This window comes from Danio rerio, chromosome 9, assembly GCF_052040795.2.
Source record: "Danio rerio strain M-AB ecotype USA chromosome 9, GRCz13ab, whole genome shotgun sequence".
In the NCBI taxonomy this organism is placed as follows: Eukaryota; Metazoa; Chordata; class Actinopteri; order Cypriniformes; family Danionidae; genus Danio; species Danio rerio.
Genome location: NC_141029.1, coordinates 50,897,213 through 50,922,145, shown reverse-complemented (window position 1 = coordinate 50,922,145; position 24,933 = coordinate 50,897,213). Strand labels below are relative to the sequence as shown.

The window sequence follows — 24,933 nt, the reverse complement described above, 5'->3', positions numbered from 1 at the left end:
AGATATTTTTAAGAATGCAAGTCAATGGTTACAGGTTTCCAGCATGGTTTTTGTTTTTCCTACTATTGAAGTCAATGGTTACAGGTGTTCAGCTTTTCTCTACATATTCTTTAACTGAAGAAAGAAAGTTTTTGGAAACACTTGAGAATGAGTAAATAGAGAGTAAATATTCATTTTTGGGTGAACTAACCCTTTAATGTTGAGGACGAGGAGTGTGAAATACTGATAAATTTTATGTTGTTTTTTTAATAATGATGAACGGTATGTTTACTGAGGCTGTTTATGTGCTAGTCTTGCCTAATTTAGGCTTGTTGTGAATAAATAAATGTGACATTAAAATATGCTAATAGTTGGAGACAAGTCCTTGTCTGAGTGAAAATTCTGGCATCATTTACTCATCCTTTCCTGTTTTCTTAATGAGTTTCTTTGTTGAACAGAAAAGAAGATATTTTGAAGAATTCTGGAAACCTGTAACCATTGACTTCCTATAGTCTTGTTTTTCCTACTATTAAAGTCAATGGTTACAGGTGTTCAGCTTTCTTCAACTTATTCTTTAACAGAAGACAGAAAGTTTTTGGAAACACTTGAGGGTGAGTAAATATTAATTTTTGAGTGAACTAACCCTTTAATGTTGAGGACTAGGAGTGTGAAATACTGACAAAATTTGTGTTGTTTTCAATAATGATAAACTGTATTTTACTGAGAGTGTTTTTGTGCTAGTCTAGCCTGATTAAGGCCTGTTGTGAATGAATAATGAAACTTTATAATATGCTAATAGTTGGAGACAAGTCCCGGTCTAAGTGAGTAAAAATTCTGGCATCATTTACTCACCCTTTACTCATTTCTAACCTTTATAAGTTTCTTTGTTGAGCAGAAAATAAGATATTTTAAAGAATGCTGGAAACCTGTAACCATTGACTTATTTGTTTTTCCTGCTATTGAAGTCAATGGTTACAGTTGTTCAGCTGTCCTCAACATATTCATCTATCTTTAACAGGAGAAAGAAGCTTTTTAGGAAACACTTGAGGATGAGTACATAGTTAATATTAATTTTTAAGTAAACTAAGCCTTTATTGTTGAGGACTAGGAGTGTGAAATACTGACAAAATTAATGTTGTTTTCAATAATGATAAACAGTATTTTACTGAGGGTGTTTTTGTGCTAGTCTTGCCTGATTAAGGCCTGTTGTGAATAAATAATTGACTTCAAAATAAGGTAATAGTTGGAGACAAGTCCCTGTCTGAGTGAGGGAAAATTCTGGCATTATTTACTCAGCCTTTACTTATTTCCTTTGTGAGTTTCTTTGTTGAACAGAAAAGAAGATATTTTGAAGAATGCTGGAAACCTGTAGCCATTGACTTTCATTGTTTTTGATTTACCTGCTATTGAAGTCAATGGTTACAGGTTTTTAGCTTTCGTCGACATATTCTTTTATCTTTAACAGAGGAAGAAACTTTTTAGAAACACTTGTGGTTGAGTAAATATAAATTTTTCAATGAATTAACCCTTTAATGTTGAGGACTAGGAGTGTTCAATACAAACAAAATTAATATTGTTTTCAATAATGATAAACATTTTCACTGAGAGTTTTTTTGTGCAAGTCTTGCCTGATTTAAGTTGTGAATAAATGTGCCTTTAAAACATGGTAAATGTTGGACTATTTAAAACTTTTTTAAGTTTCTCTGTTGAAGAGAGAAGAAGATATTTTGTAGAATGCTGGAAACCTATAATCATTGACTTCCATGGTATCTCCTACTATTAAAGTCAATGGTTACAGGTTTTCAGTTTTCGTCAATATATTTTTTAACAGAAGAAAGAAAGTTTTTATAAACACTTGAGGATGAGTACATACTTAGTAAATATTCATTCATTTAATATTGAGAACCAGGAATGTGAAATACTTACAAAACGTGTGTTTTTGTGCAAGTCTTGCCTAGTCTAGGCCTGTTGTGAATAAATAAATGTGACTTTAAAATAAGCTAAAAATTGGAGACTATGACTATTTTAACTTTTATGAATTTCTTTATTGAACAAAAAAGAAGATATTTTAAAGAATGATGAAAACCTGTAACTATTCACTTCCATGGTATTGTTTTCCTGCTATTGAAATCAATGGTTACAAGTGTTCAGCTTTCCTCAACATATTCTTTTATCTTTAACAGAAGAAAGAAACTTTTTGGAAACACTTGAGGGTGTGTAAATATTAATTTTTGGGTGAACTAACCCTTTACTGTTGAGGACTAGGAGTGTGAAATACTGACAAAATTAATGTTGTTTTCAATAATGATGAACTTTATTTTTACTGAGGGTGTTTTTGTGCTAGTCTTGCCTGATTTAGGCCTGTTGTGAATAAATAAATGTGACTTTAAAACATGGTAAATATTGGACTATTTAAACCTTTATAAGTTTCTTTGTCGAAGAGAAAAGAAGATATTTTGTAGAATGCTGGAAACCTGTAACCTTTGACTTGCATGGTATTTGTTTTTCCTACTATTGAAGTCAATGGTTACAGGTGTTCAGCTTTCCTTAACATATTCTTTTATCTTTAACAGCAGAAAGAAGCTTTTTGGCAACACTTTAGGGTTACTACAAACTAAGCACATTTGAATACCGCCGAAGCCTATTAATTACTACCCATCTCTGCTAATACTGCATATATAGGACTGATTAAACTAGATATATATATAAAAAAAAGATCAGTGTTACTTTGACATCACTGGATTTCCTCTGTGGAAAGAGGACACATTATGGTCATCTTTCTGTGTTGTAGAATCGTTATAAATGTTTATGATGAGGAACAGCCCATTCATGGCATTTCAGCTCCACAAAGCAAACAGAGTGCAGGCCGCAAATCAATCTGCCCGCTGACTTCATAACCTTTCAGCTTTATATAAGAATCATTTCCTAAGCCTTTTCTGCACTGCATTGCATTTTCGCTCATCTTGGGAGGGCTCTTAATTGGATGAGATTATTAATTAAGTGGCGAAAGCTCATGAAAATTGTCTGCTGTCACCTCCACTTCCATCTTACTTCTCATGTCCAGAATTTGAAGACAAGGTCATGGTCTTTTCAGTTCATTTCACATCAATATCAAGAATCATTTGATGACTTTATTTAAGGATTACAGTCACTAAACTAAACTAAAAGAGTACTAAACTACTCTTTAATTGTATTTTTAACTCTTTCTACTTTGCAACTTTACTTTAAATCATTAGGTTTTATCCATTTGTGGACAAGATGTTTTTAGTTTGAAGAATTGCGTTTATGGTCTGTTTTCTTCAAAAATCAACGATCTTCATTGCCTGATTGATATATGATCTAAAGTGAGTCTCTGAATGTACAAGAAGCACTGCATTAAATGACATTTTCCACACCATGTTTTTAAGATATCTTCAATGGAGTTTCTGTGCTCGCCTTCTGATCCTCATGGCGAGTGCATGTACTAGTCACAGTGCTTCACTTTTTCCACATTTGTCTATGTTACAGCCTTATTCCAACATGGATTAAATAAATTTAATTTCTCAAAATTCTACACACAATACCCCATAATGACAATGTGAAAAAAGAAATGATTGCAAATTTATTGAAAATAAAAAACATCACATGTACATGAGCAGGGACGCTGGCCACCACGGGCCCTCTGACAAGCAAAGTGTGGTGTAAAAGGAAGGGGGGGAGGGACAATCGCTGATGAAAGTGAAGGGGGGGGGGTGAATCATGTATAAAAGAAAAGAAAAAACACGGGGGTCGGTAGTTCTAGTCGGGGGGTGGGGGTGGTTGGGGGTGGTAATCGCAGACGAAAGTGAAATGGGGGGTGGGGGTACTGGGGGGTTTGGGTGTAGGGTTCGTGGATGTAAGTAAAGGGCTTGGGGGGGGGGGGGGGGGTTGGGGGTAGAATGTCTCTATCAACCTAAAATCAATCCCCTCAATGTGTGGGCCCTTAAAAACATCCTAACTCCCCCTCCAAGCGGTGCCCCTGGGGGTCGGTGATGCTTGTGAACACTGGGGGGGTGTAATCACTGATGAAAGTGAAGTGAAGTGTGTGTGGGGGGGGGGGGGGGGGGGGTTGGGTTAGGGGGGATTGGGGTTGTGGTGTAGGATTCTTGGACGTAAGTAAAGAGCTGCGTGGGGGGGTGGGGGCTTGATAATGTCTCTGGGTGGCCCCTCAATGTGCCCCCCCCCCCCCCTCTCTCTAGCGGCACCCCTGGACGTCAATATGACGTTAGTTTAGATGTTGGCTCAATCTAAAATCAATCTAAAATCAACCAAATATCACCGTCAAATGATGTTACAGTTTGACGTTATGTGGACGTTACCACTATGACGTTTATCAGACGGGTATTGGATTTTGGTTCACATACATGACGAATAAATGTCACGATTTGACGCAATAAGATGTTGGTTTGAAATGTTAGCTCGATGTTGGATTCAACACAACCTAAAATCAACCAAATATCAATGTCCAATGATGTTACAGTTTGATGTTGTGTGGACGTTACCACTATGACGTCTATCAGATGTTGGATTTTGGTTGCAATACCTGACGAATAAATGTCAATATTTGACATCAAACATAAGTATTGACAGCCTTTGCTGTGAAGCTCTAAATTGAGCTCAGGTATATTCTGTTTCCACTGATCATTCTTGAGATGTTTCAGCAGCTTAATTGGAGTTCACCTGTGGTAAATTCAGTTGGTTGGACATGATTTGAAAAAGGCGTACACCTGTCTATAAGGGCCCAGGGTTAAAAGTGCATGTCAAAGCACAAACCAAGCATGAAGACAAAGGAATTGTCCGTAGACTTCCAAGACAGGATTGCCTCAAGGCACAAGGCTGGGGAAGGTTCCAATGAGCACAGTGGCCTTCATCATCCATAGGTGGAAGATGTATATCTGATGCTGGGTCTGTAATCATTAGTTTTTGACAAGTTATTGTATTTAAATTATAAATATTTAAATTACCTAATTAACTTTTTTTTCAGTATTTCATTTGAAGCATATCTTAAGTAGCATGTAAAATGAGTTCTGGCATGAGGTTTGGGAAACGTGTGGAGTTGCAATGAGCATTCGTATCGTTTAAAGCCTATGGTGAATAATCTACTTTAAGCTATTTGGACAAACATATGTGTATATATGTAACGAGGAGACTGACACGGAGGGATCCATTATGCAGTATTTATTGATCACAATCTCACTCAAACACACAATATGCACCTGGGTGGACACACACATCCACAGTAGTAGTAATGGTTTCAAGAATAACGGTGAACAGACACAGAGTGAGTTACCAGACATGAGTAGAGGGCAGTGAGCATGAATCAGAGTCCGTGTATCAGGCTTGGGTCGAGGGCAGGCAGCGAGAATCAGAGTCCGTATATCAGGCGTGGGTCGTGGGCAGGCAGAAGGCGAAGTAAAGTAAGAGACAGGCTGGAGTCGTACACAAGAGATCAGGCTGGATATAACGCTCAGTAATGCTGGCCAGGGCTGAACAAGACTTCGCACTGACTGAGTGTTTGAGTGCGGCTTATAAGAGGTACGTGGGTCGTTAACATGATTCAGATCAGGTGTATGCGCAATCAGTGTAGATGGATGATGTAATGCTAAAAGTCCGGAGATGGTGGCCTCTGCTGGCCAGCGAGGGGAATGACCGGAACCGAGTCGGTGACAATATATAGTGAATAGACCATCATATTGGGGTGATATAAACACTCTCAGTCCTTTTTTTAAAATTTAACAACATAAAAACGGTAGACCAATTGGAGCAACTTTACCTAGGAGTGCGGTCCCCCCGCCCACTGAATTGATTGACAGCTGCACGCATTAACATGTCCCGGTAGTCACGTGTATATGTCAACAAAACCAAACATATGCAAAGCAACCGGGAATAAAAGGTCTGTTCTGTTCGCTAGGATCAGCAATCATCATCATATGTGATTAAGAGTAAGTTTCACATGTTTAAAGTGTTTGAAAACAGAGCGCATGTGTAATGAAGTACAGCGATTTACTTCAGCTTTACTTCATCAGCACAGCCACGCGTCAGAACAATTACTGTATAAAAGAAGATGCTTCAATCCTGGTTTGTGGAAGTTAAATCAGGTTTATTTTGTACAATAACAACAAATATCCACACAGCAGTGGAGATTAGCCTGTATCCTGTCACATTTGAGTGCAAAAACAGTACAAAGCTAAGCGCGCTCTGTCTGTCTGCCTGTCTGTGTGTGTGTGTGTGTGTGAGCTGCGTAGTGCGTGTGTATCTGTGTGTGTGTGTGCGCACGCGTGGACTTTGTAACGATATTGCATGTGATTCATCAATGCAACTTCACAACAAATACTGATTAGTAAAGCTCTTACTGTAGTATTTCTCACAAACGCTACGTGAGACCTTCTTCCTTTAAAGGGTCACGAAACACCAAAACACATTTTTTGAGCTGTTGACAGTCGTATATGTGTCCCACACTCCTAAAAACACTATTAGGACACCTATATTTCACTAAAAAGTGTAAATTGGTTGTTTTTGCGTTATTTCAAGCAAATTCGTACTTCCTGTTTGAAACGAATTTTTGAAGCTGCGTCACGGTCATGACATAATAGCGTTGTATTCCAGCGTGCAGACTGGACGACTGTGCCAGAGTGTGCCTTATTACGTCTTACAGTGTGATGCATTAATGCATGAGTAAGGCTTGGTTCAAACCAATCAGCGCGCTCTATTGTGCAACTTCATTAATATTCATTACTGTGTTTACACGACATAGACGCCACGTTGTGTTGGCAAAACAAGCGTCAAGTGTTGCTTTTATAGTTTGCTGCCGTTAAGTTTCGTTTTCTTTTTCTCTCTGTGAGAGAGCAGACTCACGTGTGGATTAACAGTGTACGCGACGTTTGACAACAATAACTTGCGTGTCTAATTAGGATTATTGTTTACCTGAGAGCTGTTCTCATCTGCAAACGCTGAGATCGGATTCGCTTGTAGTATTTCTCTTCATAAAAACGCGGCTCTAGTTGCTGTGGATTGTCCTGTCTCTACAGATTTGGTAAGTGAGCGACCAGAGCTCTTTGTTTATTCAGTTTGTTCGTATCGAACTAAGTTAACTATTGCACCGTAACATGTTAGGACCACAACCAAACTTTAACCTCTTGTAGGATTTTTAACCGCATTTAGTGACCGGAATAACACACGCGGCTTTCTGACGCTACCTGCCGTGTGCATCTAAGTTTCCGGGAAATGCTGAGGTTTTTTTTTTCTCTCATTCGCCGTGCGCTATCAAACATTGCATGAAAAATACACGCTTAGAGCAGATCCTCGAATCAAATATCTCGTTTGTCGCGAGGGGCATGAATGAATTCCCTGAATGAAAGAGCCAAACTGCAGTTAAAGTCCACCATTTAATAATTTGGCAAATAATTCCACTACAGATGTCCATGTAAGTTAAACACCATCACTCTCCTGTGTGTGTGTATTTTGACTGAAACTCGCGCGTGCCCAAATAGACACTCCCACACCCTCCCACTTTAGTTCCTCCGACACTCCCCCCTAAACAGAGCTGGACACACCCACTTTTCTGACTTTTTCCAAAGTAGAGGTGTGAAAACACCCTGCTGAAACGAGGGGGTTTCATGGCCCTTTAAGTCTGTCTGCTGTCTGACGCAGCCGAGGGAGGAGATTAAAGCACGCAGGAAGGCACGTAGAAACAGTAGGTGGGGAAGACTTAAAGGCGCAGTACGACAAAACCACCCCCTGGTGGAAATGTGTATAAAACAGGATCTTGTAAAAGGTATAATGAAAAATCTGATGGGTGTTTTGAGCTGAAACTTTAGATACACATTCTAGAGACGCAAAAGACTTATATTAAATCTGAACAAAGGGGTAACCTAGGTGCCCTTTAATGTACAGAACGCTCCTAAGGGCCAAGATACATCGGGAAAACCCGGCTCTGAATATTGCAAACTGGAGGATTTGTTTAGTCGCTGTTGTTGCAGGTTTATTACCTCTGAGCTTCTCTTTTGAATATTGATTATTAATGCAGCCTGTCAGACCTGCAGAATTAGGCTGGCAATAATTGAAATGACATGATATAGTAGATCTGATAAAGTCTTTGTTTTTTGGTTGTTGTAGGTTTATTGCGAGGCCGTGTGCGCTGGGTTTGAAAATCCAGGCCAATGGACCGCAGAAAGCTCAGCCCAATGCTATTCTGGAGAAGGTCTTCACTGCCATCACCAAGGTAAAAACCACGTGTCTTACGGTTAAACACGATTTATTGCTTTGAGAGGGTTAGGCAAACCGCTGTAACACTGTTCTGAGTGGTTTATGGCATTTATAATGACAGGAGAAAGAAATCTAAAGAAATAAATTCAGTAAGCCAGTTTCAAACAGACAGCAGCAACTACTCATGGGGGTAATCTAGCTGTAAAATTCTGTAGTTTTAAAGATCAAAGGGATGAAATTGATGAAAAATAATTGAAGTTATTGTCTTTTAAAAAAGACAATAGAATCTTTTATACTTGTATCATATTTATGGATATTTATGGTGTTTATGCTTATTGTTTATGAAGAGAGAATGTATGGTGCTATGTAGAGCTTAAATCAAACTTCACATACACTGTAGTTACAAAATTGTCACGATACCAAGGTTATAATAGTTTGTTTTATTATTAGTTTTAGTTTTTATTTCGTTTTGACTTCTGTTTTCAAATTCAGTTAGTTTTAATTAGTTTTTAGAGGGAGATTTACTAGATCTGCGTCCCAAATGGCACACTAAACATGTACTTATGCACTTACACACTCAACAGGATAGTATATGTATGTAGTGTTGTCCCAAATAGCACACTAATGTTTTTTTACTAAGCAGAAATTCAAACCGTTTCCTTTGCCAAATCAGTGAAATAAACGACCGAATAATCAAATAATACCTGCCGTGAGTATAACCACATTCACCATCGGGAGGCACTATTATTACTCTCATAGGAGAATTTTGCTTTCTCAATCCACAATAAATAAAGTTATCCAACATGTGCGCCCGATAGCTCCACCCCTTTCGCTACATAAGCAAACCTGCGGTCGTTGAGTGCGTGAAGTGTCCATCATTACACACTTCATTTTAGCGGCTGAATGAGTGCATCATCCGGGTAATTAAAGTGCACTTAATATTTCTAAAGTTTTCATTGTGAACGCACTACTTACACTATTCATACTACAAAATGGCGTAGAATAGCGCACAAGTATGCGATTTGGGACGCAGCTTAGCTTTTATTAGTTTTTATATTTTGAAATGACTCAGATTTAGTTTAGTTTATATTAGTTTCAGTATTAGTTTTAGGTTTTTTTTCTAAATGAGGATATATGTTGGGTGATTCAAAATGAACAGAATAAATATTATATAATAAATATTTAGAGGATACATGAATACTATCATCTACCAATACCAAACCCATCCTCAAATTCAGATACAACAGCCCACAAGATAGCAGCCTTACGTACAATATGTATGCACGGCTGCCTCTGAGGTTAGATACACAGTAGTGATGGGAAGTTCAGATATTTAACGCGGATGTTAGGACTCAACATTATGTAGTCAGCAATAGTAATTTCAGTCAGTTAAAACATCAGCATGATCTAAAAAATGTCTTTCTACCTAACTAAAGCATGATTCACTTATTTAATTTCCATTACGACTTTCTGTTATGAAATAAACTCACGTTTTTCACCAGATCCTCTCATTTAAGCCCTCGGTTTACCCGCGCTGCACTTGTTCAAGTTTAGTTTAGTCACAGCAGGCTGTCATGTACTGTTTGTGTTTGGTTCACTGAATCACGCATGCGCAGTATTATCAATTCACCGCTTCTCAAATTTGATCTCAGTGTAACGTTACTGTTCTAATAACTGAATAAGAGTATATATTGGATTATTTAGAGTCAGAGGGGGGTATTAGGCTTGTTAAAGGGTCACGAAACACCAAAACACATTTTTTGAGCTGTTGACAGTCGTATATGTGTCCCACACTGCTAAAAACACTATTAGGACACCTATATTTCACTAAAAAGTGTAAATTGGTTGTTTTTGCGTTATTTCAAGCAAATTCGTACTTCCTGTTTGAAACGAATTTTTGAAGCTGCGTCACGGTCATGACATAATAGCGTTGTATTCCAGCGTGCAGACTGGGCGTCTGTGCCAGAGTGTGCCTTATTACGTCTTACAGTGTGATGCATTAATGCATGAGTAAGGCTTGGTTCAAACCAATCAGCGCGCTCTATTGTGCAACTTCATTAATATTCATTAGTGTCACCGTCTTTACACCACAGAGACGCCACGTTGTGTTGGCAAAACAAGCGTGAAGTGTTGCTTTTACAGTTTGCTGCCATTAAGTTTCGTTTTCATTTTCTCTCTGTGAGAGCTTATCTGGATCACGTGTGGATTACAGTGTACGCGACGCTCGACAACAATAATTTACGTGTCTAAGGGGGATTATTGTTTACCTGAGAGCTATTCTCATCTGCAAACGCTGAAATCCGGATTCCGGATGTAGTCTTCTCTTCATAAAGACGCGGCTCTAGTTGCTGGTGATTGTCCTGTCTCTACAGATTTGGTAAGTGAGCGACCAGTGCTCTTTGTATATTCAGTTTGTTCGTATCAAATAAGTTAACTATTGCATTGAGTGCAAACATGTTAGCACCGCATTTTGTGACCGGAATAACACACGCGGCTTTCTGACGCTACCTGCTGTGTGCATCTAAGTTTCCGGGAAATGCGGAGTTTTTTTTCTGTCATTCGCCGTGCGGTATCAAACATTGCATGAAAAATACACGCTTAGAGCAGTTCCTCGAATCAAATATCTCATTTGTCGCGAGGGGCATGAATGAATTCCCTGAATGAAAGAGCCGAACTGCAGTTAAAGTCCGACATTTAATAATTTGGCAAATAATTCGACTACAGATGTCCATGTAGGTTAAACACCATCCCTTTCTCCTGTGTATTTTGACTGAAACTCGCGCGTGCCCAAATAGACACTCCCACACCCTCCCACTTTAGTTTCTCCGACACTCCCCCCTAAACAGAGCTGGACACCCCCACTTTTCTGACTTTTTCCAAAGAAGAGGTGTGAAAACACCCTGCTGAAACGAGGGGGTTTCATGGCCCTTTAAAAAGTAAGTAGTTAGTGGATAAGTGCTTACTGGAGACGCGAATCGTTTCAAATGATTCAGTTTGTTGGGGTGAACTCATTCAACCGTTTTACTTAGAAGATCCTGTTGAAAAGATTAGTTTGTGATCGTGATACAGAAATAAAACCCATCCCTGCTGAAAAATCCAGCTTAAACCAGCTTAGGCTGGTTGGCTGGTTTTAGCTGGTTGACCAGCCTGGTTTTAGAGGGGTTTTGGCCATTTCCAGGCTGGTTTCCAGCCATTTCCAGCCTGGTCTTAGCTGGTCAGGCTGGTAAATGACCAGCTAAATCCAGCTAAAACCAGCTTGACCAGCCTGGTTTAAGCTGGACATAGCTGGTTTTGGCTGGGCTCCCAGCCTGGCAAGGCTAGTCAAGCTGGTTTTAGCTGTTCATCTCCCAGCCTGACCAGCTAAGACCAGACTGGAAATGGCTGGAAACCAGCCTGGAAATGGCCAAAATCCCTCTAAAACCAGCCTGGTCGACCAGCTAAAACCAGCCAACCAGCCTAGGCTGGTTTAAGCTGGATTTTTCAGTAGGGATTATTGGGCACAAATGTGTTAAAGTAATCGTTTTAAGCGCCTGTAATGCTGCCACCGTGCTACTGTCTACTATTTCTGTTTTTGTCACGGGAGCAATAGTGAGGATTGACTGGAGGAGAAATGGCTCGATGGCAGCATGATTACAGACTCTGAGGTGCCATACGAGTCAAACACCTGCAGCGCAAATTAGATTTACTAAACGGCTTACAGTAAGATTATGTATTAAATACATTTACAAAGATGAAAACGAAGGAGGTTTTTGCTATAATTGTAGTTAGTTTCAGTTGGTTTTGTATGTACACTATACAGCTTCAGTTAGTTCTAGTTTTTTAAAAACTAGAATTTAACGACAATTTTAACGACAATTACTTTACATTTTAGTTTTCGTTAGGTTTCGTTAACTAACCTTGCATAAATACTTATGGAGTACTAATGGATAGTGACATTTTAAAAACGTCAATTTTCTGCTAACATTTAAGCGTGTTCTTAAACAGCGCTGATTTGCCCTTGTGTTCACATGCTCAACAGAAATGACTCTGATTGGCTGTGAAGATCATAAGTTCACCAAACTCATTGCTGTTTACTGAGTGTAACTAATAATACTGACACTGGAGCATTTCAAAGTCACATTGATCAGCTGTTGAATCACGGCTTTAAAACGATCCAGTGTCCCTGTATCTGTGTTTACACTCAGTAAACAGTGGTGAGATCGGTGAACTCATGACCTTCACGGCCAATCACAGTCGTTTCTGTTGAGCACATGAACACAATGGCAAATCAGCGCTGTTTTTTTATTTATTATATACATAGTTGATGGAATTCACTTCCTTTGAATGTTCGAAGTTCTCCCATGTTGTTATTATATTTTATTATTTATGTATCATATGTTTATTGTCTGGGGACGCAGTGGCACAGGGGGTAGCACGTCGCCTCACAGCAAGAAGGTCGCTGGTTCGAGCCTTGGCTGGGTCAGTTGGCAGTTTTGTGTGGAGTTTGCATGTTCTCCCCGTGTTGCGTGGGTTTCCTCCGGGTGCTCCAGTCCAAATAGTTGGTGAATTAAGTATGCTAAATTGTCCGTAGTGTATGTGTGTGATTGAGTGTGTATTGATGTTTCCCAGTGATGGGTTGCATCTGGAAGGGCATCCACTGTGTAAAACATATGCTGGATAAGTTGGTGGTTCATTCCACTGTGGCGACCCTGGATTAATAAAGGGACTACGCCAAAGGAAAATGAATGATATCTTTTAATCTTTAATAAATAATCTAATTACACACACTGAGATATATATATATATATGCGATATTATCGATATATTGTACAGCCCTAGATACTGATTCTGAGGTTGACACAGAGTTTAACTTCTAAACTAAAGCAGCTCATATGGAAGAAAGAAGAGTGATGTTTAATTTTTTGAGCTCTTGTATTTCAAAGAAAGCAAATGCTCTAAATGAACAGGTAATGACAGTCTCTGAGCTGTAAAAGGAGAGTGATAGCGGCTCTTTGACGTGCGGGGCTTTATCAGAGCTCATGTGCACTGACGCACCGCCACTATTTTTAGACACCGTCGTTGAGCTAAGTTTCCTTCACAAATGTTCAGATTCTCTAGTACAAGACGTTTAAGCACACTTTATGAATTCACATCTGAAACTGAAAAGTGTTTTCTCAGGGGGAAATCATGTTAGTGGAAACAGCGCTTTAATTGGAATCTGATTGCGTTGGATGAAATTACTGGATGCTAATACTGATAGTTATGGAGCTGTTGTGAAAAATATTTGAGTAGCTGTTTATTGAGAGAAAAGGCAAAAAGAGGAAGCTTTTATTTTCATTTTTTTATTGTCTAAGCGAAGGGTTTTGTATCATCCTTTGGAAAAAAATTGCTGTATATCATCATATCATACAGGCTGTAGAATGGCCCAGCACATCACTTAACTTTATACTGATATATTGGTTCTTTATTTTGATGTACAGGGTGGACTATTTATATGGATACACCTTAATAAAATGGGAATGGTTGGTGATATTAACGTCCTGTTTGTGGCACATTAGTATATGTGAGGGGGCAACCCTGCTGAAAAATCCAGCTTAAACCAGCTTAGGCTGGTTGGCTGGTTTTAGCTGGTTTACCAGCCTGGTTTTAGAGGGCTTTTGGCCATTTCCAGGCTGGTTTCCAGCCATTTCCAGCCTGGTCTTAGCTGGTCAGGCTGGAAAAGGACCAGCTAAATCCAGCTAAAACCAGCTTGACCAGCCTGGTTTAAGCTGGACATAGCTGGTTTTGGCTGGGCTACCAGTCTGGCTAGGCTGGTCAAGCTGGTTTTAGCTGGTCATCTCCCAGCCTGACCAGCTAAGACCAGGCTGGAAATGGCTGGAAACCAGCCTGGAAATAGCCAAAACCCCTCTAAAACCAGCCTGGCTGACCAGCTAAAACCAGCCAACCAGCCTAGGCTGGTTTACGCTGGTTTTTTCAGTAGGGAAACTTTTCAAGATGGGTGGTGACCATGGTGGCCATTTTGACGTCGGCCATCTTGGATCCAATCTTGGGGTTAACAGTGTGCGGCGCTAGGAAAAAGAGCACACAGCGGCCTCTCGTGGATTCACGAAAACAAAAACTGCAAAAATACATACGGTATTTCGTGGTCTCCAGAAACGTCCACAGAACTACGTTTTTAGAATGAACCTGGGTTGTTTTTAATACAAACTCAGGTGCTTTTTTGTTTGGTTTTCTAGCAGTGGCGGATCACTGTGATGACATGTTTGTGCGTGTTTTGGTCTTCCAGCACCCTGATGAGAAGCGGTTAGAGGGTTTGTCTAAGCAGCTGGACTGGGACGTGAGGACAATCCAACGCTGGTTCAGACAGAGACGCAACCAGGAGAAACCCAGCACACTGGCACGCTTCTGCGAGAGCATGTGAGAATCAGCTTGCTTTCTGGGCTTTTTGCATTGCTTACTATCACATACAGTTGAAGTCAGAATTATTAGCCCTTTAGTTTCATTTTGAAGTATTTCCTAAATGATGTTTAACAGAGCAAGGAATTTTTCACAGTATTTCCCATATGTTTTTATTCTGGAGGAAGTCTGATTTGTTTTATTTCAGCTAGAATAAATACAGTTGTAATAGTTTTAAAACCATTTTAAGCTCAATATTATTAACCCCCTTAAGCAATTATTTTGTGATCGTTTACCGAACAAACCATCATTATACAATGATTTGCCTATTTACCCTAATTTAGGCTAATTACCCTAATTAAGCCGTTAAATGTCACTTTAAGCTGAATGTTAGTATCAGATTATGCACTGTCATCATGGCAAAGATTGAAAAATCAGTCATCACTCCACTAACAGGTGCACGCTTTGTCATTGATTTTGATCCCGCCCCAAAAATTATTTTAAACCCTGCAGATCTAACTAGCTAACAAAAGCTCTAAAGTATCAATTTTCCCAGCAATAAAAACTAACAGGTTGTAGTGAAATTAGCTCAGTTTATGAATATTAATGATCATTAATAACGAGTTATTATTAATTATTAATATTCTGAATTAACTTATTGTTAATTTGACCAAATAAATATAACAAGACCTCGCCCGCTCGTCTGAGCGAACTCTGTAATGAGTCTATTTATTTAGAAAGGGAATTATAACTACTTCTTGTGAAGTAGATTAATCATTTACAAGTTTTAAAAAACTTAAGATCAGCTTGTAGCAAAATCAATAATTTAAGTGAATTTTTCTCTGAGGCAAACAAAAACAATCCAACATGATTATAATGGGATTTATTGACTAATCTAGCATATAACAAACAAGTGTATACTGAATATAGATATATATGGACATATATTTAACATATAACAAACAAGTGTATAGTGAATATAGATATATATGGACATATATTTAACATATAACAAACAAGTGTATAGTGAATATAGATATATATGGACATATATTTAACATATAACAAACAAGTGTATAGTGAATATAGATATATATGGACATATATTTAACATATAACAAACAAGTGTATAGTGAATATAGATATATATGGACATATATTTAACATATAACAAACAAACGTATACTATATATATATATATATATATATATATATATATATATATATATATATATATATATATATATATATATACATACATACATACATACATACATACAAATATATATCCACTATACTATATCAGATTATATATATATATATATATATATATATATATATATATATATATATATATATATATATATATATATATATATATATATATATACATATAACAAACAGAAAGAAACAGAAAAGCGAGGAAATATAGAACCTAGGTACAGAATAACTGTTTTTGCTCAGTTCATCACACATAACGAGAATCACCAATTGATCATAAAACACCTTAAAAAGGGGCACAGCTTAAAACGCATATGGAGAAATATACTTGCATTCACTCTCTCGTGTCATGCGAGATTTTGTTGATGCGCAAAGATGTCGGAGATTCTGAAGGAGTTTGTGTGTCCTGTTCAACTTAGGTCTATGTTAGATGGTCCAATGAGGCGCGAGATTAAACTGAGTTCAAATGTCGGAAAGTAAAGAAAACAAGGACAGAAAGACATTCTCTGCGGAGGCGTTTTGCCGGAGGGTTTCTGCATCTATTTTGGGGAGCAAACAGGTTTCAACTGTGAGCTACGTTACACTCATTTTTTACTGACCGACCAATAATTTTAGGGCAAAGTTGGAGCGCAAAACTTTACTTTGTCTCTGGACCGCTCCTATGCATAATGAGGGACCTCCCTCGACATACTCAAAGCATTAAAAATTGCAAGCCGTAAAAGTTATTATCGTGCACTCAGCTTCATGTGTCACAGTACGTTGAGGGGAAAAAGGGGTGAGGACCCAAGTGCAGGGTAAAGTATTATTTATTTTCAACAAAACAAAATAAAAGGCAAAACCAGCAAAACAAACTCCCCCGAGAGGGAAAACATTAGCAAAACAAATAAACAAACCAAACTAGACTGGACAGGCTGGCTGGGATCCCGACTGGAACAGACACACGACAAGGTAACATACAATGACATACAATGACAAACTGGCACAGGACAGAAACCAACTAGATTGAGACTCTGGGAATGAAATGCCACGCTGCAGACAGACGAAAACACAAACACGAGAACCAAGAGCGCGCGTCGGAGGCACGCAGAGCCCGCGCGGCCACATCAAGCGGGAGCACGCACGTTCTGCGCACACCCACGAATTCGCATGCACACACGGAGACACACACAATGACAGAAACAAGTGCTCGATCCAAGAAAACTCGAGCCGAGCACAACAGGACTGGACTAGACAAGACTAGTGTCCGGATTCTGCCACCAAAACAAGAATTTACATGACCAGAGTGGCAGAACCCTGACATCATGTGTTGTAAAATAGCAGGAGAAACGTAATGATACTAAACACGACACTCTAAACACACAATTAGATAGCATCTAGGGATTTCTATACTGTATAAGGCTCAAAAGGGACTTTATTAAAGCATGCATACACTGTTCTAACTACTTTCATTATAGGGCAGAGTAGATTGCAAACACATACATACATATCATTTGGAGTGAGTCTTGAGTTCTACTGGTTCTTTTCCTCGAATCTGGAGGAGGCTTTGGAATGTGTTTGGGTTTGCAAAAGCTGAAAGGAGAAATAATGAAAAAATAATGAAAAAAAATGGAAAATTCTGTAAAAAAAAAAAAAATACAGACAATTAAGTGTAAAATAATGTTTATTTTTTACAGTGTGGTAGTCGGGTGTTTGAAAGAAACCCTTTTGTGAGATGATTCTGCAGTCGTGTGTTTCAAGAGTTCACACTTAGATAATGCTTGACTATTTAAGCAAGTTTGGCATGCTGTCCCGGGAGAGAACCCTGAGCTCGGTGATAGATGAGCCCAAGGCTCCCGCCTGGTCAATAAGCATTAGGAGGCATATGAGATCAGGTAGATCTCGATAGCTTCCCAAAATAGACAGCTAACTGCGCTGGTTTGTAGTAAGTGCTTGTGACTTTAACTTTTGTTGCATATTTTTTGAGTGTGGGAGAAAAGCAGAGTACCCGGGAAAAACCCACGCGAACACGGTGAGAACATGTAAACTCCGCACCGAGAGTATCGGTTGGCTCAGCTAGTGTTAAACCAACGACCTCCTTGCTGTGGGGCAACAGTGCTAGCCACTGAGCCACTGTGTCGCCCGAACTGAGGAGGAGGAAGAAGGGATGGATCGGGGGGGTTTCCAAAAAGAAGATGAGGAATAAAGTTTAGGCTGGATATTTATATTGAATTTGGAGTGATCCGATTGGCTAGTTAGTGATTAGTGATAGGGATCAGCTGTAGTCAATCCTATCCCGTGCCCCTGTCGAAATTAGTTTAAGAAACTTCACTTATTACTCATGCTGAATCAATGAAAGCAGTTCAATGTTCTGTTTATTGACCTTAATCGAAAATGCGGAAGTGCGCCTGTTTTCACGATCGTTTTAGAACTTTCGATTCAGTCGCCTATAGAAGAAATGACTAGGAATAGTAAACGGCAGAAAACCATCAAACTACTTGCTCTACAAACAAATGTCTGCATGACTGTACAGACCAAGTAGAATAATATAGCAAGAAAATATCAGTTCGCAACATCAAGCTGCATAGCGAGCAGTTTTCAACGTCTAAAAATTAATGGAAGTGAACGAGGCTGGAAGTCTCAAGTAAAAAAGATTTAAATGGCTGCACCAGCTCGTCGACGAAGAATAAGGTGAATTCAGCAATTGCTATTTTCTTCAGGGGATTTCCTGAGTTTCTTTGTTTATTAGGGTAGTGAGTTTCCGCGAGAGCGCCCTCTGGCCTTCGTAGGAGATTTTCTCCAGATAAATCATACGACAATTGCACCTTTGCTCAATCCTGTTTGCAATTTCAATACGATTAATCGACCATCCCAACTCTGTCGTCTTTGTTCATGGTTTGTATCGTCAGCTGTGGGACTTGTCGCTGATATGGCCTTCTCTCTGATCTACAGTGGAGTCTAAAAGGCCCCGAGGTAACAATGATCATCTAATCAGAGCTAAAGCGCGACACTGTGCCATTTCCTTCAGAGGCAATTAATCCAGTCTTCAAAGATCACAGAGCACACTGGCGTTTGACTGAACCCTAATGAGAGCCATGCAATCTCTCAGACGATAATAGAGCTACTCTGAAGCTGATAAAGACGCTGTTGGAGAGCATGCTTTATGGGTATTGAAAACCTACAGAGCAGAACATGGGTCAACGATGGAAAGTATATAATCCTCTTCACTATCGTGCATTTTTATAGTGATCTACTGAAGACACCCGCTAACATGGCATTTGGTGGAACAATACGCTTTATAGAATACTATTTTGATATTTAATGACATACTTACATTTAGTCATTTAGCAGACGCTTTTATCCAAAGCGACTTAGAAATGAGGACAAGGAAGCAATTTACACAACTATAAGAGCAACAATGAATAAGTGCTGTAGGCAAGTTTCAGGTCTGTATAGTCTTAGAAGGAAAGTATTAATAGTATTAGTTTTTTTTTTTTTTGGTACAGTTAGTGTGATATTCAGAGAGGCAATTGCAGATTAGGAAGTGAAGTGAAGACTAAATAGTTGAGTTTTTAGTCGTTTCTTGAAAATAATGAGTGACTCTGCTGTTCTGATGCAGTTAGGGAGTTCATTCCACCAATACTTAGTCATTAAGGGTGTAAAGGATTCTTCCTACAGCTGGACATACTATCAATTATTCATTCATTTATTTTATTTTCGGCTTAGTCGCTTTATTAATCAGGGGTCGCCTGAGTGAAACATAAGCTGGAATAGTTGGTGGTTCATTATGCTGGGGTGATCTCTGAAATAGTGACCAAGCTGAAGGAAAATGAATGAATGAATAACTAAGTTACAGTAACATGATTTGGGTGGAAGAATTGATGAAATAAAATTGTGATTGTTATTTTTTGATACAGCTTAAGTTATGTTTTGGTTTAAGAGCCATGCTTGCTAATCTAAGGGCTGCAAGTTGACAGAAATGTTCTTATATAAGCTTATGTTGTTATATAAATAAATATATATATATATATATATATATATATATATATATATATATATATATATATATATATATATATATGTGTGTGTGTGTGTGTGTGTGTGTGTGTGTGTGTGTGTGTGTGTGTGTGTGTGTGTATATATATATATATATATATATATATATATATATATATATATATATATATATATGTTATATATAAACAATTAAAGTCAGATTTTTTTTAGCCCTCTACATTTCTTTTTACTTTTTTTTAAATATTCATTTAATGTTCATTATGTTACCCAAATGATGTTTAACAGAGCAAAGAAATTTTCACAGTATGTCTGATAGTATTTTTTCTTGTGGAGAAAGTCTGATTTGTTTTATTTCAGCTAGAATAAAATCAGTTTTAAATTTTTAAAACACCATTTTAATGTCAAAGTTATTAAGCTATATATATATATATATATATATATATATATATATATATATATATATATATATATATATATATATATGGGTCATGACACCCCCCACTTTCGGTTCAGGTCTACCTCAGAATTTTTTTCAAAAGATGCATCATAATGGGCATGGAGCTCCACGAGCAAAGGGCAGGAGTGGGCGTGGCCAGCAGGGGAGAAGGAGGGGAGTGAATAACTGTTGTCAGTGGGCTCACAAAATGAGACGCAAACCGTGAGGAGACGCATGATTTTATAGTTTACAAAGTTAAAATGCAAAGAAATAAACAGTAATTTCATCCCCTGCTTCATTTGTTATTCGTAATTTCATACACACAAATACAATTTATACAATTGTAGAGATAATCGGGTTTATATAAATACTAAATGAAGACATTTCCCTCAATCCCCGGGTCTGAATGCAGGTCTCTGCCCTGTCTATTTTAACCATTAGCCCTGTTGGTAATCTAGAGGATTAAGGCGAACACAGCATCATGGCGATGTGTCTAAATGTGAAAGAACTCCTGATAAAAGACAACGTCCGCCATTCTCCAATTCTCGTACTGCTCTCCTGACAAAAATGCTTGCAGCACACACACAGCTTTGATTTATCGGCCCTGAAAGCATCGCAGGGAAAAACATGCAACAAACCCTGTGGATCATAGAAACAAACAGATACAAGCCTTCATAAACGACTAAATACTGTGTGCCGTGGGTCCGTGGACGTGGTTTCACCCAGTCATCAAGGTAGGATCTCACAGCTTGGCACTGGCAGGTCTGTCTTGCCTTCGGAAAGCATGTGCAGTCATGAATAATTAAGAAGCCGGCTCTTCTTATAGGATAAGAAAAACTCCGCTATGAATAATAATGAAAAACCGACGCGTCATCTTTGCACTTGCAGTTCTGTGATACATTGCCGATTTTGATCCTGTCCCAAAAATCATTTTAAACCCAGAAGCTGAAATTAGCTGACATAAGCTGAAAATTACCCAGTTTTCCCCACAATTAAAGCTGACAGGTGCTAACATTGTCTTAACTGTCTTAACACAAATCTGTTAATAATCCCAAAAAAAGTACTCGAAGGTTTCTTGAACCTTTAAAAGTACGAACTGCAATGGTACAGATGTGTTTCTTTGTCTCAAGGTACAATTCTGTTCCATAAAAAGGTCCTGCCCCAGTGACAAGAGTTTGTACCTTCTTTGGTACAACATTGTACCATTTTGGGCGAGGCAGTGGCACAGTAGTTAGTGCTGTCGCCTCACAGCAAGAAGGTCGCTGGGTCGCTGGTTCGAACCTCGGCTCAGTTGGCGTTTCTGTGTGGAGTTTGCATGTTCTCCCTGCCTTTGCGTGAGTTTGCTCTGGTTTCCCCCACAGTCCAAAGACATGCAGTAAAGGTGAATTGGGTAGGCTAAATTGTCCGTATTGGATGAGTGTGTGTGTGAATGTGGATGTTTCCCAGAGATGGGTTGCGGCTGGAAGGGCATCCGCTGCGTAAAAACTTGCTGGATAAGTTGGCGGTTCATTCCGCTGTGGCGACCCCGGATTAATAAAGGGACTAAGCCGACAAGAAAATGAATGAATTAATTGTACCATTTTTTTTCTGAGAGTGCACCATAAAAGGTACAGAACAGGTAGGGGTGTCAAAATTAATCGTTTCTTTGGTGCACTGCAATGCAGACGCGGACAATTCGGTATCGGTTCAGTAATAATCATAACCAGTTATTACTGACGTCATTTACCTCATATGCGCTCTGTCGCGAGGGAGGCGATCGCGAGTATTTACAGCGCTTTAACTACTTAAAACTCATAAACTGTGCACAATTTCACTGTGTGTGTTTGCTGGATCAGTCTTTCTCTGACATATACAACAATAGCCCCTATTTCACTGAGATCGAGAGAATGAAAGTAGCCTACTCCATTTCTGTCTCTCTCGCTCTCGCTCTGTCTCTCTCTCTCTCTCTTTCTCACACACACACAGTGGCCCATTTGACCTGCTGGCGTGGCTTTTCTTCTCTTTTCGGCTGTTTTACAGCGTTACCTTTGCATACAGAAACGAGCGCGTGTCTGCAGAGTTTTCTCCACCGTGTCTATCATACATCAGCTGTGAGATCGTCGCTGCCGCCTGCCGCTTATCAGTGTCACTCATCTGTGAAGAGCGCAGCGCGCAAGAGCCAATCGCAACCGTTTTTTTTTTTTGAGGGTGTGACCAATCAAAGAGGTGTAAGAGAACTAGACAAGGATCAGAAATTGAGCTGGATATTTATATTTGTTTATATTATTTGCTAAATGCTCGTTTTGTTTAAAGTTACAGTTTATATATCTGACTGTATTAAATTACAAAATTGTATTACAAATAGTATATAAATATAAATATATTCATACATTTTAATACAAGAAATGCTGCTGTGAAGAAAATATAAAACTGTATGGAAAGCACCGTCAATGCACCGTGATGCACCGGAATATCGAATTGCACCGAATCGACGGCATGATAATTGTAACCGAACCGAACCGTGAGACTAGTGTAGGTTCACTAAGAACTATTTGCTGTACTATATAAGGTACAACTTTTACAAAGGTACAAAAGTGTTCCTTAAGGCACATTATTTGTACCACTGTGTACCTTTTTTCTGAGAGTGCATGATATACAATGTTATACTGTATATACTATTATTGTTGTTGTTTCTGTAAAATTGTCTCATTGTATTCTAGTGTGAGCATAGGCCAGTCTTGCTTTGCTTTAGGTTTTTAACTAGCTGACATTTTCACGGCAGCAGTTCACGTTCATTCATCCTGGTTTTTGTTGGTTTTTTGGCATAAAGACAGAAACGTCATTAATCTGCAGCACAGAAGTGAGAAATCTCTGTCTTGTTTGTGATGTAGCCAGACTTAAGCAGTGTTTTTGGAGCTCTTTGAAAGCTTAGCTCAGAGACTGGATTATTGCACACCCACTGAGAACGAGCAGTATTTTTAGTCTCCATAGAAACAGCATATGACTTTATGGTTTGTACAGATTGTGTGGTCAGTTTGGTGTGTTTGGTCAGAGTTGTATAAACAGGCAGATGTTGCATTTGAAGGGACGTGTGTGTGTGTTTGTTTATGTGATCGTTGCGTAATGTTCAGATGACAGTCATCGCTGTTCTCTTCTAGTCCCATGCAAACATGGAAATGTATTTAAATGTGTCTAAAATTTCTCCTAATGCTTTTAGCCTTCTGTGAAATCTGAGCGCTGGTGTGCTTTAAATAAATAGTTTAGTTCGGATTTGGATTACTATAATAACGTAGCTGTGTCAGTTGGCATTACTGTGTGGAGAGTTTCCCCTGGGTGCTTTGATTTCCCCCACAAGTCCAAAGACATGCGCTATAGGTGAACTGACTTACTTACTTACTTACTTATGCCCTCCACCCCTTCCGGGGCATGGGCCGCCAAAGGTAGATCTCCAGAGGTTCCTGTCCTGGGCCATTCTTTCTACTTGCCCCCAGGTGTAACCCATCCCATGTGATGTCTGCGTCGAGGTCACGTCGCCAGGTGTTTCTTGGACGGCCTCTCTCCCGCTTCCCTTGGGGGTTCCAACTGAGAGCCTGTCTGGTGATGCTAGTTGGTGGTTTGCGTAGGGTGTGCCCTATCCAACCCCATCTTCCCTTCCAGATTTCTGTTTCTATCGGAGGTTGACAGGTCCTTCTCCATAGGTCAGTGTTACTGATCGTGTCAGGCCAGCGAATGTGCTGAATCTTTCTGAGGCAGGTGTTGATGAATGTTTGGATCTTTCGGGTGGAAGCTTTGGTTATCCACCAGGTCTCTGCCCCGTACAACAATACTGATTTCACATTAGAGTTAAACAGGCGGATCTTCGTGGTCATGGTAAGTTTTCTCGAAGCCCAAATGTTCTTAAGCTGGATGAAAGCAGCTCTTGCTTTGCCGATTCTTAGGTGAACTGAGTAAGCTAAATTGTCCGTAGTGTGTATGTGTGTGAATAGGAGTGTATGGGTGTTTCCCAGTGATCAGTTGCAGCTGGAAGGGCATCCGCTTCGTAAAACGTGCTGGTTAAGTTGGCTGTTCATTCCGCTGTGGCGACCCCTGAGTAGTAAAGGGTTTAACCCAAAAGGAAAATAAATAATTGAATAATAATAATAATATAATAATGCTCAGTCTACCCGAGTATTGTTGCTGACCATGTCCATCCCTTTATGACCACAGTGTTCCATCTTCTGATGGCTATTTATATTAAGTTGATCCCATTTTTGTCTGTCTTTCTGTCTGTCCAGTGTAGGTGATTTCTTAATAGTTTAGTTAGTGAATATTTAACCCTAATTTTTCATGACCCTGCTGAAAAATCCAGCTTAAACCAGCCTAGGATGGTTGGCTGGTTTTAGCTGGTTGACCAGTCAGGTTTTAGAGGGGTTTTTGGCCACTTCCAGACTGGTTTTCAGCCACTTCCTGGAAAGTGACCAGCTAAAACCATCTAAAACCAGCTTGACCATCCTGGTTTAAGCTGAACATAGCTGGTTTTGGCTGTGCTCCCAGCCTGGCTAGGCTGGTCAAGGTGGTTTTAGCTGGTCATTTCCCAGCCTGTCCATCTAAAACCAGGGTGGAAATAGCTGGAAACCAGCCTGGAAGTGGCCAAACCCCTCTAAAACCAGGCTGGTCGACCAGCTAAAACCAGCCAACCATCCTAGGCTGGTTTAAGCTGCATTTTTCAACAGGGGAACACTATTTCC

At 39.2% G+C, this 24,933-nt stretch overlaps 1 protein-coding gene across 2 annotated transcripts in view; it reads left to right on the top strand.

The window, feature by feature from the left end:
- The window catches only part of cers6 (ceramide synthase 6), a 70,367-nt gene that overhangs the window by 7,434 nt on the left and 38,000 nt on the right, over positions 1-24,933 (top strand). For both annotated transcript variants that reach the window (XR_015500012.1, XM_087268591.1), the window contains exons 2-3: positions 8,113-8,218; positions 14,468-14,598. Coding sequence is in view for 1 of the 2 variants with exons in the window: in XM_087268591.1 (XP_087124717.1) it covers positions 8,113-8,218; positions 14,468-14,598 (237 nt within the window). In the remaining variant the exon portion in view is untranslated. The remainder of the gene's footprint in view (positions 1-8,112; positions 8,219-14,467; positions 14,599-24,933) is intronic.